The following is a 15989-nucleotide window of genomic DNA, read 5'->3' as shown; positions in this document are numbered from 1 at the left end:
ATTTTAACTTAACACAGAATTTTTCTAGGTTATTATAGCATATTCAGATTATACATTTCTAGTGTTGTTTATGTTCCATTAGAGAGGTAGAGGATGATTTTTTATTGTTTTTTAAATCAAATTTTTCAGTATTAGAAGTAACAGCACAGTAAATTTTCCTTAAATGTTTGACTATTTTAGCAGAGCTAGATTTGATATCATGTCAGGAACATGAGGTTGGGGCCAGGGAATAATTTTTTTATTATACAACACCAGTTACTGCACTTCACCAAAAAACAATGTGAGAGATGTTAGAAAAGATTTTCTCATTTTGAATGGGTTCAGCAGAAATAATATAAATTAAAGAGAGAATAAGAGTTTTGCATGACCTCTAGAATTGTCCTTGTTTGACCTCTAGATTTGTTTTCTAAATAGACATGCAGACTTATAATTATGTTCTCAAGCTCTGTGCATACAAGGACAGATGCTAATAAGATGTAAATAGATGGTACAAGGTTCATACTAAGGCAATTTGACATGCCTGGTCATTAGAACACAAGCTACTTAATTTTAATAGCAAGAGACTTTAAATTTAATAATCTAATAATAGTCTCAGAAAATTGACAATGTGAAAAATTATATTTTGTCACATTTTGGTAATATACTGTGTAAGTTGTGATTTGAAAATGTATAATCCAATGGTACTTCCTAGTCCTTGATACAGACAAGTGGAAGCTTCTTGACACATGATGCAATAGAGGAAGATCATTGAGAATCTAAGTATATGCCACAGACTATAAGATCAGTCACTGGAATTATTAAATACCGTTTCACCAAAATTCTCAAACATTCTCCTGTTCTAGTGCTCCAAGTAATTCCTTGACCTATTTACAACAAAGCTTCGTAAGGACTTAAGGCTTAACCTGAAGTACAATTGAAATTATTATATTAAATTAATTCCATTATGAGAGCAATACATGTACTTCACTATATTTAGTTAAGTTAGACTAAGCTATGGTAAGAGATTCCAAAATTTCAGGAGCTTAAAACACCAGAGGGTTTTTTTTTCTCTCATGTATCAGTGTGGCTCCCCTTCATGCAATCATTCAAGACAAAGTTTCTTTCCATCTTAAGGCTTTATCATTCTCATCAGCCTCTGCAAGTAGCCAAAACAAGAAAGCAAGCATGGAAGGGGCCAAATTACTATTGCAAAAGATAAGAACGACGCATATTATTTCATATAATTATAAATTTCACATATTTAGCCATGTGACTACACGTTAACTACAAGGGAACAGGAGCTATACAGTCTAAACATGTCCATTACCATAGTCTTACTAATGTAGGAGAGAATGATTTTAGAAGAAAAGTGAGAGTCTGTTAAACATGTATACGAAATTAAAGCACTATAAAATCTACTTTTAAAAGTAAAAATTCCCCCTTCAAACCACTCCTCAGAGATAACTACTATAAAGGATTGTTACATATTCCAACTTACCATATTCGTATGTTTAAATATATTTTAAATGAGTCCATGGTGTGCCTAACATTTTTCAACTTTAGGATAAAATTAATAATTCTTAATATGGCTAGCAAGATGCTAAATAAATAACATCTTGGCTTCCTCTTCCCACACGTCACTGCACACCAGCCACATAATCCTTTCTTCAGTTCTTAGGACATTCCTATTTACATTTGAAGTTTTTCTGCCTGGAATCTTCCAGTTTTCTTTTTTTTTTTTTTTTTTTTGGACTGGAGCTTTCCCATTCTTCAGATCTCAACTCAAAAGTTATCTTCTTAGAGAACCCTTCCTTCAGCATAGATCTAAGATAGTATCTTCAATACATTGACTCTATCTCATCAATACATTTAATTCCTCTTTAGCATTTATCACAGTCTGAAATTATCTTGATTTATCTTCTTTAGGAGGTAAGTTCTGAAAGGAAAGGATGATCTAGCCTGAACTTCTTTACATCATGTCTGCTGAGATACAAGAACAGGAAATGGAAGCTGCAGTATCTCTCAAGATTTAAGGTGAAAATCCTAGAATGTCACTTCCACTGCATTCTGTTGGTCTAAGTAAGTCACAGTCCAGCCCACATTCAAGGAGAGAGAAAATAACCCCCATTTCTTGGAGTCTATATGTGTACACAGAAGGGAGAAAGTATAGACAGCTATATTTGGAAACCATATACCATACACTCCAGTATATGGAAATGCTGGCATAAAAGATACCAACGTTTTTAAAATCAATATCACCAAACTGTCTACAAACAAGCTGTAAAAATATTGTTTTGGAGTCTGCCATAATTCAATCATCCTCCCTCTCCTGGATGGATCGTACTTTGATTCTTACAGAGCAATGAAAAGGAGATTTCAAGTCATAGAAAAACAAAGCTAAATCAAATGTCTTCGACCTGTCCTTTAGCCCAAATTAAGCATAATGTACCTAAATTTGAACATGACCACTCTGATTTCAGATTTCTGAATGAAGGTAGGAGACCACTCCTCTGAAGTTTCCTGAGCTCCAGAGACATTAGAAGGCAAATAAGAAAAAAGGAGAAGAGGTGCTCTGATCCATTATTATTTTTCCTGGACGGAGACTGATGCTGCTGAGGAAATCTAGCCAGCATCCCCAGCCTTATTCCCTTTAGGCTTCTGCTCAAGCAAAATCTCATTAAACAAGCTTAGCTATGAGATAAATCCTTTTCTCTCCATTAAGTAAGGTAGGTTGGTGATTTTCCTGAAAGATAGAGACTCAAGAATGGACTTTAGATTTGTTATTTTCTCTTCCTATTAGGAAAAGTGAAGATACTATTTGTTTTCACTTAAGTACTTATAGAAGGGATCTCCATCTGGTATATATTAGGTTCCACGGGGAACAATTTTTTTAATTAGCAATGTCTAGGCCCCATTCCCAGAGATTTTTCATATGATTGGTTGGGGATATTTTCTAAAAGTTACCCAGGAATTTCTCATGTGTAGCCTGAGTGAGAACCTCTACCTTAGAGAAGAGTTTGGTAACTACTGGAAAACTTCACTTATAAACAATGTCTATAGTATTGTTTCTCTCCAATCCTATTAAAAGAAAAAAATTTACACAACTGACATTTTAGAGATTCTCCTGAAAATTCCCCCATAACAAATGTTTATGACTCCTACCCGTGATGCAGACGGACGTGGGGCTTGAGGGCCGTGTCCCAGGTCGCGGTCGAGCCCCTGGGACGTGCCCCGCCAGGTGTGGGTCCTTGGCTTCGCGCAGGAAAGAATTCAAGAGCGAGCCACAGTTGAGTGAAGGTAGATTTACTCAAAGAGATACGTTGAAAGGCAAGAGAAAGGCCACGAGGTGTGGGGGTTGGGTGCTCAGATTAAAAGTAGGTACACAGTCCATAGACAGAATGTGGGATGTTTCCGAAGAGGGAGAGAGGGGCGGCCACAAGGCACCGTGTTGCTGGTTTTTATGGACTTGGTGGCTTCATATGCTAAGTGGAAAGACCAGTCCAAATAGCCTGGGGAAGGCGCTGGGATTCCCAGGAAGTTGGCCATTTCCCACTCTTTGACCTTTTGTGGTTAGCCTTGAGACTGCCATGGCGCCTGTGGGCATGTTATTCAGCATGTTAATATATTACATTGGGCGTATAATGAAGCTTAAGTTCTGCTAGAAGTTAAATGTCTCATCATTTGAGCCTCGAGGCCTACTGGGGGTTGAATCTTTCACCATTTGTTAATTGCTGTAGTGTTCTTTGAATGACTGTGCCCTGCCTCCTTCCTGTCTCACCTGTGTTTAAAACTGTCTATTTCCTCACACTTCTGCCAACATTAGTTATTATTAGTATTTTTTTTTTGCTGACAAAGTTAAATTAAATAGAGACAACCACTTAAACATCGTTTCAGACTGAAAAGATGTATAGAAAATAAATACACATAATAATTATTTTGCCCGCTTAATTATTTAGGTTAAGGCTGATGCTACTAATCTTTTGCTTGCAATAAAGCAACATGATCTTAGCAAGTCACTTAAATGTTCAATCTCAAATTCCCTGTCTCTAAAATGAAGCTAATAATACAGATTTCAAAGTGTTGTTAAAAGCATTTAGTGAAATAATGTATGAAAAGTGCTTATCAAATGCCATACATAAAGCCAACACCCATTAAGTGGTAGGTGTTTTCATTCTATTATTGTTGTTACCACGCACTATATATATTATGAGACACGTTATAATTTGATAATTCTTTTCATGGTTTTCATAGGTAAACTCACCCTAGCCAGCCTTTGTCTCCACCATTCCACCTATGTTGTTGTTTTTATATACACATATATATATATTTTATTGAAGTATAATCAGTTTACAATGTTGTGTCAATTTCTGGTGTACAGCACAATGCTTAAGTCATATAGGAATACACATATATTCGTTTTCATATTTTCTTTCACCATAAGTTACTACAAGATATTGAATATAGTTCCCTGTGCTATACAATATAAACTTATCTATTTTACATATAGTAGTTAGTATCTGCAAATCTCAAAATCCCAATTTATCCCTTCTCACCCTCACCAGTGATATTTATATCAAAGTTACCCATGTCTTACATAACACCAAATCCAGTGTGCACTTTTCTGATCTTATCGTACCTATGCTTCTGTCCTCTTACCATATTTACTTTACTCTTCTGTGAATGAAAATAATGCAACCATATCAGTAAACAAAGAATGCTGAAACCATCAAGTCATCAGCGGCTGCTGCCACCACCCGGTGAGAACAGGCCTGCAGCCCAGCCTCTGCAACCATTCACAATGGTGCCCTCTGAGGGGACTCAGAATAAGAAAGGACAGGATACTGGCCCTAGGTGCTTGTCAAAGGAATGAATTCAGTGAGCCCAAATGTTTGCTTCCTCCCATACATAGAAAAGCACTAAATTCTTTAACTTGACGTGCCTGGTTTTCTTTAGCTAACAAGTAATCTTTTATTGTTCCAACTACCTGGTCTTTGTTGTAAAGCTCCTATATATCCTAGTTCCTCCCCTACCTCTTCGAAGCAGTCCCTCAGAGTGATCTGAGAGGCTGTCATCGCGGCTCAATTCCTCCCGCCAGATAAAACAACTCTTATTAATTTTTAGGCTGCACATTTAGTTCAGTCGACACTTCTGTCCTCTTACCTCTTACTTTATTCTTTCCTCTGTCCTCTCCCCACACTGGTGACTCTGCCTTTTTTATGATCCCTTCTCCTCTATTGAACCTCTAAGTATTAGGGTGCTTTAAGGCTCTGTTTCAAATCACCATCTCAATATTCTTATAAATTACTATTTCTAGTTCATCTCATACAGCCAGTGGCTTTAAATACCATCTAAATCCCCATGGCTCTAAAAACCCTATCTTCAACACTGACTTCTCTCTGGAGCCCCAGTCATCTACTTTGTACCTGATATCTTTATAGGGATGTCAAACAAATATTTCAGATTTAAACAGGAAAAATCAAAACTCCTGATCTAGCTTCCTAATTCCACCCCAACTACACCCTGTCCAAATCCTCTCCATTTCATAACGTAGAATTAACAACTTTTTAAATTAGATATTTACAAACTTTCCAGTGGGGTCCCCTTCTACTTAAAAGGAAAATTCAAATCCTTTACCCTGGTTTACAAAGAACACACCATCGCCTGGTTCTTTTCTTTCTCTTTGACATTATTTAATCATCCCCTTCACTGGTCCTTTACACTTCAGCTACACTGGCCTTCTTTGTACTTTGAAATCCAATGTACTCCTAAATTTTCACAGATTGTCACCTGCTCAGACAGCCTGATTCTAAAGTAGCCACACAGTCTCTGTGGTATGAGCCTGTTTTTATTCATTGGACTTAGACATTATTTTCCTAATTGCTAATCTGTTTATTTCCTCCCACTAGTTAGTGTAAGCTCTATAATAAAGTAGGGAACGTCTAACCTTCATTCGCATCTCAAAGAACAGAGCCTAGTATTCAATAAGAATTTGTTAAATGCATAAACAAACATATTATCTCTCTTTATGACAGAAAAAATACACTAAAACTTGAAGAATAGCTAGTATAAAATAGTTCTGGGGGGAAAAAATTAAAAGACAAGTAATCACTTTCCCTGAAACTTTGCATACATTCTGCAATTGCTTCTAAGGAAATCTGTCAATAAATTAATGTTTGTTAAATTGCTAATTAAGTGCTATCTGGGAATAAACAACAAAACATTGGGCATGATCTCTAATATCAAGACATTTTTAATTTAGATGAGGAGTACAACTGTACACATAAAAAGTTTAATACCAGGCAGCAAATATTAAATGCTAAAGAATGACAGAAATAGTGTAAGACTTGTTGACTGAAATAAACGCACAGCCTAAAAGTTGAGAGTTAAGTTTTATTTGGCGGACATTTCTGAGGACTCGAACCCCTTCGCCCGGGATGACAGCCTCTCAGATCTCTCTGAGGGACTGCTCTGAAGAGATAGGAGAGGAGCTAGGATATATAGGAGCTTTACAACAAAGACCAGGTAGTGGGAACATTAAAAGATTACTTGTTAACTGAAGAAAACCAGACATCTCAAGTTAAAGTATTTAGCGCTTTTCTTTGTATGGGAGGAAGCAAACATTTGGGCTCATTGAATTCATTCCTTTGACAAGCACCTAGCTATCTAGGGCCAGTATCCTGTCCTTTCTTAATCTGAGTCCCCTCAGAGTGCACCATTGTGAATGGTTGCAGAGGCTGGGCTGCAGGCTTGTCTTCATGGAGGTGGGGCAGGGGACAGCCGCTGATGACTTGATGGTTTCAGCATTCTTTGTTTACTGATATGGTTTGCAGTATTTACTGTTCACAGCTCAAATGCATTTACTTCACAGGATAATAGGCAAGAATTGTTATTTTTTTGTTTTCTTCATTGTTAAAACATAATTGCATTTTTAAAAAAGATTTTGATGCCCAACTGAATATGTCATCTGGTAACAAAATTTTGAGAAACTCTAAAAAAAGCTATTTCAGCTAATTTAGGAAAAATAATAACAAAAATTGAAGTCATTTTAGGAGGATTAAGTGTTTGGACAGAGGGGGAAGAAAACCTTTGCTGTTTTGGGCACAAATAGACACATTTGGTTGTTCTGCCTTGTATATGTATTTGGGGAATTATTTGAAAGCTAACTGCATTTCATACTGGTAATTTTAAAATATAGAGCTAATTGCGTATTTCTAACTGCAGAGATTTCTAACACATACGTGTGTTTCCAAAAATAAGTATTTTTTTCTTCTGAAATAAGTATCTCTACAGTCATGACTTTTGAGGTGAGTCTACATAATGCAAATCAAAAAAGTGATATGATTTTTTAAAAAAAATCAGAGCATGGATAAGCTTATCAGGTTCATTTATTGTTTTTTAGGAAGGCCTGAGGTAATATAAGGTCATCAAATGCCTAGAGAAAAAGAAGAATGCTGTTACTGGGGAAAAGGTCACAGAAAAGGAAAATGTAAAGATGAATGTTACCTACTTTTATACTTTTGAAAACAGCCAGCCTGGGCATCCACCAACAACAAAATTCTTTAATTATTCTTAGAAAAGAGATGACAGGGAGGGTCATGTTTAAGTAGAATCTATCAGCAAAAGACAACAATCCTCAATTCTCCCTGAAAACAACTCAGCAAGATGTAGTCTTGAAGCCATCCTGTATGGCCACATCACCATGGTAACCTCCAGCTCAGGCTGGATGTTGTCTGCAGAGCAGTAAGAACATTCCTTTAAAGAGAGAAGAATGCATGTAGGTCAAACACACACACGCGCACACACACGCAAATACGATGCAAGAGATTCATTTATGGGGCAGCACAAGCTGCACGTTGTAGGCATGCAACATTTGACAATAAAACCTTTCTAAGTCTTTTATTATAGGAGACACGCAATAATTTAACCCCAGCTACTGAAGCTGGGAGCACCACTAATATGGCAAGAAAGAATACTCAAATAAAGTGTGAGTAATAGGGTTTTTTTTTTTCCTGGCTACGTAATTCAGAAATTGGTTTTCCCCACCTAAAACTAAGGTGGGAGAAATCTCATTTCTTCTCCTCTGGAGATACAAAACATCTTTTTTGGAAGCCATGCACATTTATTACCAGGCATTACTGTGTAAAGCATTAGTCAAATATATTTGCACATAAAAAAGATGCACTTCACTCACTGTTAACAATAATACATGTATCTATGTGAGAAATAAGCATGGGCAAAAATAGTTAGAAATAGTAATATCAAACACTTTTATAATACTTATTACTTAATGGACACTTTACATATATTCACTTTCTTAATTCTTTCATCAACCCTGTATTATAGGTGCTATTATTTTCCCTCTTTATGAATGAAGAACTAAAACACAAATAGGTGAAGTAATTTTTTCAAGGCCACACACCTAATCAGTGACTGATCTAGAATTCAAACCTAGTTTGGCTCCAGAGTCTGTATTCTTAACCACTATGATAAGACTATATTACCAGGCAGAATTCCTTTTTCTTTAGGTAGAAATAATAAAATGTGTCAAGTCTGCTGTTGTGTTAGTTACCTATTGTTGCATCACAAATGCAGTGATAAATAAGTGTTTATTATCTCAAAGTTTCTGTGAGTCAGGAATTCAGGAGCAGTTGGGCTGATTGGTCCTGACTCAGGGTTTCTTATGAGGTAGCAATTAAAGTCTTAGTGAGGCTGCAGTCACCTGAAGACTCGGCTGGGGCTGAAAAACCTGCTTCCAAAATGGCTCATTTTCATAGCTGTTAGTAGAAGGTATCAGCTTCCTATCACTGGGATTTCAGCATCTAGCAGGTTGGTTAGCCTTACCAAATGGCAGCTGGCATCTCCAGAGTGAGTTTCCCCCAGAAGAGACAGCAAAGCAGAAGCCACATTGTCACGTACCATCGCTTCAGACATAATCTGTTGGTCACGCAGAATGCCACACACAAAGGCATGAACATCAGGAGCAGGGGGTCCCAGGGAACCATCCAGGAGACAGCCAATCATAGCTGTAATTTGAATTTCTTTGATTAATGTAAAGCAAGACTGGGACAAAAGCAAAACAAGTGAGGCGTGTATAGGGTAAAATGTAAGGAGGCTCCATTCTCAGGGGCAGTCGCTGCACTTGTGTGACCCAGAGAAGGAGTACTTCTGTATATTTTGCTTCCTAGGCATCTTTCTTACTTCACCCTAAGACCAGCCTTGGTACAAAGGATAAACACATTTCTTTAATTTACTGTTTTTTCAATTACTTATTACTGTGGTTCACCCCCTCAGGAGCTTCCCGGGTGAGATCCTAAAGGGTCCCTGGTACAGAAAGAACAAGGAGAGATGGAAGAAAGAGGCAGCCACTCCAGATTGGTGGGTGGCGGGTTTAGTAAGCAGGGAAACTTACATAGGGTGCCACAAGCAGATCTCAGCTCCACTCCACCTGCCAGAATCTTAAAAGTTTATACAGAGGACTTAATGCAGTTCAGTCAGGCACAAGGTCCACATGGTCTCAACAACACGCCGCTCTCAAGGCTGCATTCTTGAAACTGGCTCCCACTGTGGGGGTGGTGGGGAGAATGTACATTCCAAGGACGGGGGGAGCTGTGGGTGCCTCCAGTTACCTGGGTCCAGCTTGTGGGTCAAGCTATGGTCACACCCTCTCCATGACCTCCTCCAAAAATTACAAGGTCAGAGTCATCACTCACTTACCTAGTGGAGTGTTTATCTTATAATTTTTTTCTCTTTTAATTTTAAAGATATTAAGCCTACATACGTTCTTGTCATGATTTTTCACGGTGAGTTTTACCTTTAACACTCGGTGTTTCTAATAGTCATAGATCTGTAACCTGTTTTAGAGGACTAGAATGGAAATTCTGTTTGAAAAGTGATCTTAACCTGGAGCCCTATGGGCTTGCTCCATAAACTCTAATATTGTGATATTTGAGTTACATTTATGCCAGTTTTTCTGGGGGAGAGGTTCATGATCTTAAACTCAAAAAGTTAAAATTACTTCTCCATCACAAGTTATAGCATCATTTTTTCAGACTTTGCAGTGTTTGCTCTCATTTGTCCTACAAAACTCTGTAATCATTTTTAAATGCAAAAACATGACCTTCATTACTAATTGTTGCTTGGAAATAAGAATGAGAACTAAATTTAATTTCTTGAATTTTATTTCACTGAATTTTATGAAAAAGAGATCTACATAACAAAAAAAAATTAAGTCCACTTAACATCTGTTTTTGTGATGTAAATAATAGTATAAAATAAAGACAACACCAAAAAGTAATTTATCCCTACTCTAACATATAAATTTCTTTTTTAACCCATTTTCTTGTGGTCTAGCTGCACATAATAAATACCAATAGCAATGTATTTGTTTTGTTTTTCACTTTTATCTTAAATATTTATCTGTGTTACACACTAAACACCTCTCTAGGCACTATTACCACACAATCCTTATAAGTATCATTTCACATCTTGTTCATCTTGTTTTCAAAAGCTTTTTATTTCAGAAAATTACAATCATGTAAATGTAGAGATATTGGTATAGTAAACCCTTTGTACCATCACCCAGCTTTGACAATCATCAATCACCTAATCAAACCTAAATCAGAAGTTATTTTGCAGAGATGTGTTTTTATCTCTTCAAACTTCATTAAATGAGATTAGATCTTAAACATGCAACTGAAGTTTTTAAAGCATTTCACAACTCCATGAGATTCTTTCACTGTTTTTCTGCAACATATGAAGTAGCCTACATCAATTTGGAAGGATACTTTCCATGGACAGAACTGACAACAGAGATGAGAACAAACCAAATGTCTTTGAGTTGCCCAAGACACTGGACTGCATTAGAAAATTCTAGGCTGATATATATTTAAACAGATGCAAAAGCATATTAAAAGAGATTGAAAATGACCCAAAATTGAAAAACAGCAAAGCCTCAAGAATAATCAAATAATAATTATTTGTTTATTTTTTTAATTGCTTCTTTGTTAAAAAAAAAAAAAGAAGGTAATTTTTAAAGAAGAATGTTCAAAGTTTGAGAAATGATAAATCTGGAGGAAAAAAAGAAAGAAACAAAATGTATTTTGTTATCTGAGACCTGGGGAGAGGAGCTATTGACTGCTGAGTTCAATTAAATTTCAGAGAAGAAAGTCAGAATTAGCAAATCCTTAACAAGCCACTCTGTCAGGAAGTTAATTTTTGATTAAATAACATGATTATAGAGTGAGGGAACTTAATTCATAAGGAGATATTGGAAAATATCCAAATATATTACTTATTTCTAAGAATTAAAGAAGAATTCAAAATAGCATAAAATGATATTTTAAACAGCATTCAGATAACAACTTGAAACTTGATAGCAGCTAGTGATCTCTGGTTAATAGTTAAATATTAAATATTAGCATGGGTTTGGCAAGTAATTCATACTAATATATTTTTTAAATTTTTGTTTAAAATATGGGTAAAAGTCTCCATTGTTCTGTGATTTGAACACATATAAAATTGGTAACAATGAAGCCCACACTCCACAGAGTTGATAGCAGTAGTGAAAAGAAAACTGGACTAAGTATTAAAGATTTAGAGTCTAGCTTCAGCTCTTTCTCTAAATGCTTATATCTTTAGGCCTCAAAATCTTTTATGAAAAAAGTATTGAGCTGAACTAAGTTAAATAGATGATTAAGCTAAAATTAAAAATAAGAGGATTCTCTAACATATGCAGTATAAAAGGATCATAATTAAATGTAAATGGTAGTTCTTTTTAAGTTTCTATTTTCAGAACAGAATTATAGAAAAGCTCCATAATAACAAAAGTATTAGCTGTGCTGAACTTATATTCAGACAGGGGTGAAAAAAAGGGTATGTTATTATAAAATAATGTTACTGTGTAACATCACCCAGGTAGGCTTTATTCCAAAGCATAAAAATGAAACTACATGCTCCACATAACAGAAGCCATTCTAGTGATCAAATCTGTACTAACACTACTTAATATACATTTTGTTGTAATTCCAATTAATATTCTCCATTTGGGAGGCAACACTTAATGAGCCCAGTTATTGAACTTTTGAGAAGCAGTTGTGACTGGCCTGGATTATTTGATACACTCAGGGACAAGGTCTATTTCATTACAGATCTGAGTAGGAAACAGAAAATACTCTAGATGTCAAAGTGTGGTCTCTGGTTTGACAATTGGAGAACTTCTTATACATTGATATTCTTGGATCCTACCCCTATGCCTAATAAATCAGAAGTTCTGGGAGTGCAGCCAGGTGATCTGTGTTTTAACAAGTCCACCAGGTCACTCTGAGGCACACTAAAGTTTAAGAACCACCGCTGGAGATATTTCACATAAGAATAAATTAAATAAGGGTTAGGGGCTTACAGAATCATTGAGAAGACCACAGGAGCAAGCTCTGAGCTGGGCCTCCAGAAATGAAGAACAGGATAGAATTGACCCACTAGGGAATTATCACCTCTCGGTCCACTACGCGAACAACAAATGTCAAGAACATATGGTGTAGCTGCAGAGGCTTCAGGATGCTGAGATTCAGAAGCCACCATTGTTGCTTCCATATATGTACCTTTCAATACCAGAAGTTGGAGAGTGAAGCCTGAGAAGCAGCAGCAGAAAGACCTCACATCTTCATGACTGTTTCTCACAGAATAACAGTCAAAGAAGACAAGAACATTGCTTCTCCCTCCCAAGTCTCACACCAGGGCACGAGCTTGAGAGATTCCCTCAGTGCCACCAGAAACATGGCTACATGGGTATAGCTTAGTGCTGCCACTGGCATCCAATGGACAGCATAGTTCAATCACTACCTGGACGCAATCCATACTGTTTTGAAGTATGTAACTAGTATTATCATTTGGCTTGTGTTGAAACACAATTTAAGAAATACTGAGGAAACAAAGGTTTAGAAGCAGTTATTTAAAAGGAATCATGACTCATTTGTTACATGTCATTATCAAGTTTTATGAATTTGCATATTCATTGGTGTAACTGAACTAGTTAAAATAATGCCCGCTATACCTTGGGAAAACACACCTCAGCAATGTATATAAAGATGACAGATAGATGACTGATTGGTATATAAATGAATAGATGGCAATAACTTATATTTCTATAATATAGTACTTTCCTCTTTATACGTTTTAATTGAGGTAAGTAGAGTGTAATGTATGCATTTTCATATGAAGAAACTGAGTCTCAAAATTATAAATTTCCACATGTTCATAGCTGGATAATAAGGTAAAAGAATGTAAGTTTTGTAATTCCTAAACCATTGTTTATTCCAGTCCACTTTAATGCCCTGTCTATACATCCCCTGAGAATTCTTGTAGCAGCCACACAGCATGACAGAAGAAAATGGGTACTGAGCGCTAGGGACAGGAAAATAGTTTGAATGCAGGGCAAACAGAAACAAAGCAAGGGCTTAGAGAGGAGTTTTAAATAACAGATCAAATCCAGATGAAAATATTGCAAGTCTAATACAATTCCAGGTATACTTGTATTTTGGTCAAGACAGGCTTACCTATGGTGAGGTAAGAAATAACCTCAACATCTCAGTGATTTAAAACCATAGGGGTTTATTTCTTGCTCCACTGAGGGATGTATGGGGACCCTTATCTGGCGTATCTTCATTCAGGAACTACAGCCGATGAAGTAGCCATTAACTGTAATTCAGCAGATCATAAAGGCAGAGTAAAAGCACACTCTAGAGTCTCTTAATTGGTATTTAAATGACACACATCACTACTGCTCTCACCTCATTGACCAGGATACATCACATGGTCTCACCCAACTACAGTGGAGCTAAGACGTGCAATCCTATCACATGCTTGCAAGGTGGAAAGAAAGCTATGAACACTTGGGAAATAGCATGAATATCTACCACAGTGTCAAAGCCAAATTAATAAAGGACATTTTTATCAAGAGTTTGGAACTGAAGGTCGAAGACAGCCAATTAGGATAGATGAAACAATGTTGATATAAACTTGGTATCTGTGAGTAACCATTTTTCCACTATGGTTATGGAGAAGTAGAAGAAGCCAGTCTACAAAGAGAAAAAAAAAAAAAAAAGTGAGGCAGATGTTTAGAGCAAAACAGAGAAAAGAGACAGATTGTAGATTGTAGCCCTGGTGGCTTTCCTGATCCTCTCTCTAGTGATTTGAGAGCCCTAGGTGCCCTTGAGTTCCATTGGATAACCCAATATCTAACATTTAAAGTTGTTATTTTTCCTAAATTCTTTCAAATTGATTTCTGTTTGCAATCAACAGAATATTAATTAAGGCAAAATACTAAGTAATACTTTAATACTTCTCTATCAAATAAAATACAATATAGAGCCTAACACAATATTCTGAAGTAGTTTCTCACATTAGTGAGCCTTACTTTGTTTTCCTGGGATTCAACATACTGGTGTTTGTTTGTTTGTTTTGTATATATATTTTATTGAAGTGTAGTCAGTTTATAATGTGTGGATACAACATACTGTTACAGAAAATTATTTTGAATTTAGAATTACTATCACAATATTAGAGAAAGGAAGATAACAGTATAAAGAATTTGGATGTTTTTCTCAAAGTTAAAAAGTTGAATCCCATTAATCTAAGTGGACTTCAGTGAAAATAAATTGTAAATTTTAAAGTTTTTTCTGAAACAGAAGCAAGCAAACAAAAATCTATGAGATTTTCAACAATCAATTAACTCTTAGATAAAATGTAAAATATTAAAATAAAATTCATATTTTTAAAATAAAATTCATAGTTGTTCAGAGAGCAAATTATTAGAATGTATAATGATATTCAGACAGAAATGGAAGACAAAACTTTAAAGATTGTTCAAATCAAGCAAACAAAAACAAAATGTTCAAATTCAGAACGAAATGTAAATTACTTCTACCAGAAAAAGTAGACTATGAAAGAGAAAGTTTCTAAAGTTCTTAACATGATTCTTCCAGGAATATTTCATATCAGCTATATATGACCTTGAGTGCAATTGTCATATTTCCATACATTCTCAAGTTGCAAAGTAACAATTATGGGACACAGCCCTTCTTTGGTCAACTTCGTAATCAAGAAAATAATTTGATTCATACTGTGAAAAAATTAGACAATCATGAATAAAGGCTGTCAGGTTGCCCAAACTGTCAGTTTGGTTTAAACATTTCTGAAAAGATGAAGTAATTTGACCAGAACTGCCAAAAATATGCCAACTACTTTAGTGCATGCTTGAATAAACACAAAATAATATTTGGATATACTGATTAAAGATAAGGTTTTATGATATATTTATAAAATTTCATTCAGAAATGTTTTCTTTTAGTAGGATAACCAGTAATGCTTTTTAAATATCAAATACTGGAATCTATTTATTAGAAAATACAATATAAATAAGAGTATGATATTTTTCTCACAAAGGTTAAGTTTGGTAACCTGAACACATATTGCCTATAATAAGATTGTGATTTAATCATTATATATTCATGTAAAATCCCTCTAATTCTCAGGAGCAAAATATACTTGTCCACACACAGTATTTTACAATATTTTTCTTTTCTATTTACATAGGTTATAATGATTGTGATTTTCTTATCATTCATAATCTCTAGTCTCAGCTAGGACAAACACTGTCCAGCCATAAACATTAGCAGACAGAGACCCAGAGGTAAGTTGCTATCTGCAACATGGTGGTATTGATTTTTTTTAAAAATAGTTGAGTGTCTGCTCGGTGCCAGACATTGTTTTAAATGCTTGGGATTCAGCTGGGAAGATGACAGGCAAGGTCTTTACTTTAGTAAATGTTAATAACTAGTTAGAAAGATATTTTAAAACAAACAAAAATATGTGACATAAGTACTATGAAGAAAAGTTAAATCACATAAAATGGCAGAAATATAATGCACTGATGTCCCTGGATAAATCGGATATTCCAACAATCTCTTTTAATTTCATCTCATAACCTCAATATTACAGTGTTTATTTATAAATAA

At 35.5% G+C, this 15989-nt stretch overlaps 1 protein-coding gene across 3 annotated transcripts in view; it reads right to left on the bottom strand.

The window, feature by feature from the left end:
* Positions 1–7346: 7346 nt before the first annotated feature.
* Positions 7347–15989, bottom strand: part of CCDC59 (coiled-coil domain containing 59) — a 40943-nt gene continuing 32300 nt past the window's right edge. The window contains exons 4-5 of one of the 3 annotated variants that reach the window (XR_006726316.2): positions 8821–9002; positions 7347–7731 (exon numbers count right to left, since the gene is read on the bottom strand). Coding sequence is in view for 1 of the 3 variants with exons in the window: in XM_045519410.2 (XP_045375366.1) it covers positions 8997–9002 (6 nt within the window). In the remaining 2 variants the exon portion in view is untranslated. Of the gene's footprint in view, positions 9003–15989 lie in introns of all 3 variants that reach the window. The other 2 variants (XR_006726315.2, XM_045519410.2) reach the window with 2 other exon arrangements.

The sequence above is a fragment of the Camelus bactrianus genome, chromosome 12, assembly GCF_048773025.1.
Source record: "Camelus bactrianus isolate YW-2024 breed Bactrian camel chromosome 12, ASM4877302v1, whole genome shotgun sequence".
NCBI classification, from domain to species: Eukaryota; Metazoa; Chordata; class Mammalia; order Artiodactyla; family Camelidae; genus Camelus; species Camelus bactrianus.
Note: the sequence above shows the minus strand (reverse complement) of the source record. Positions and strands in the feature narration are given on the sequence as shown.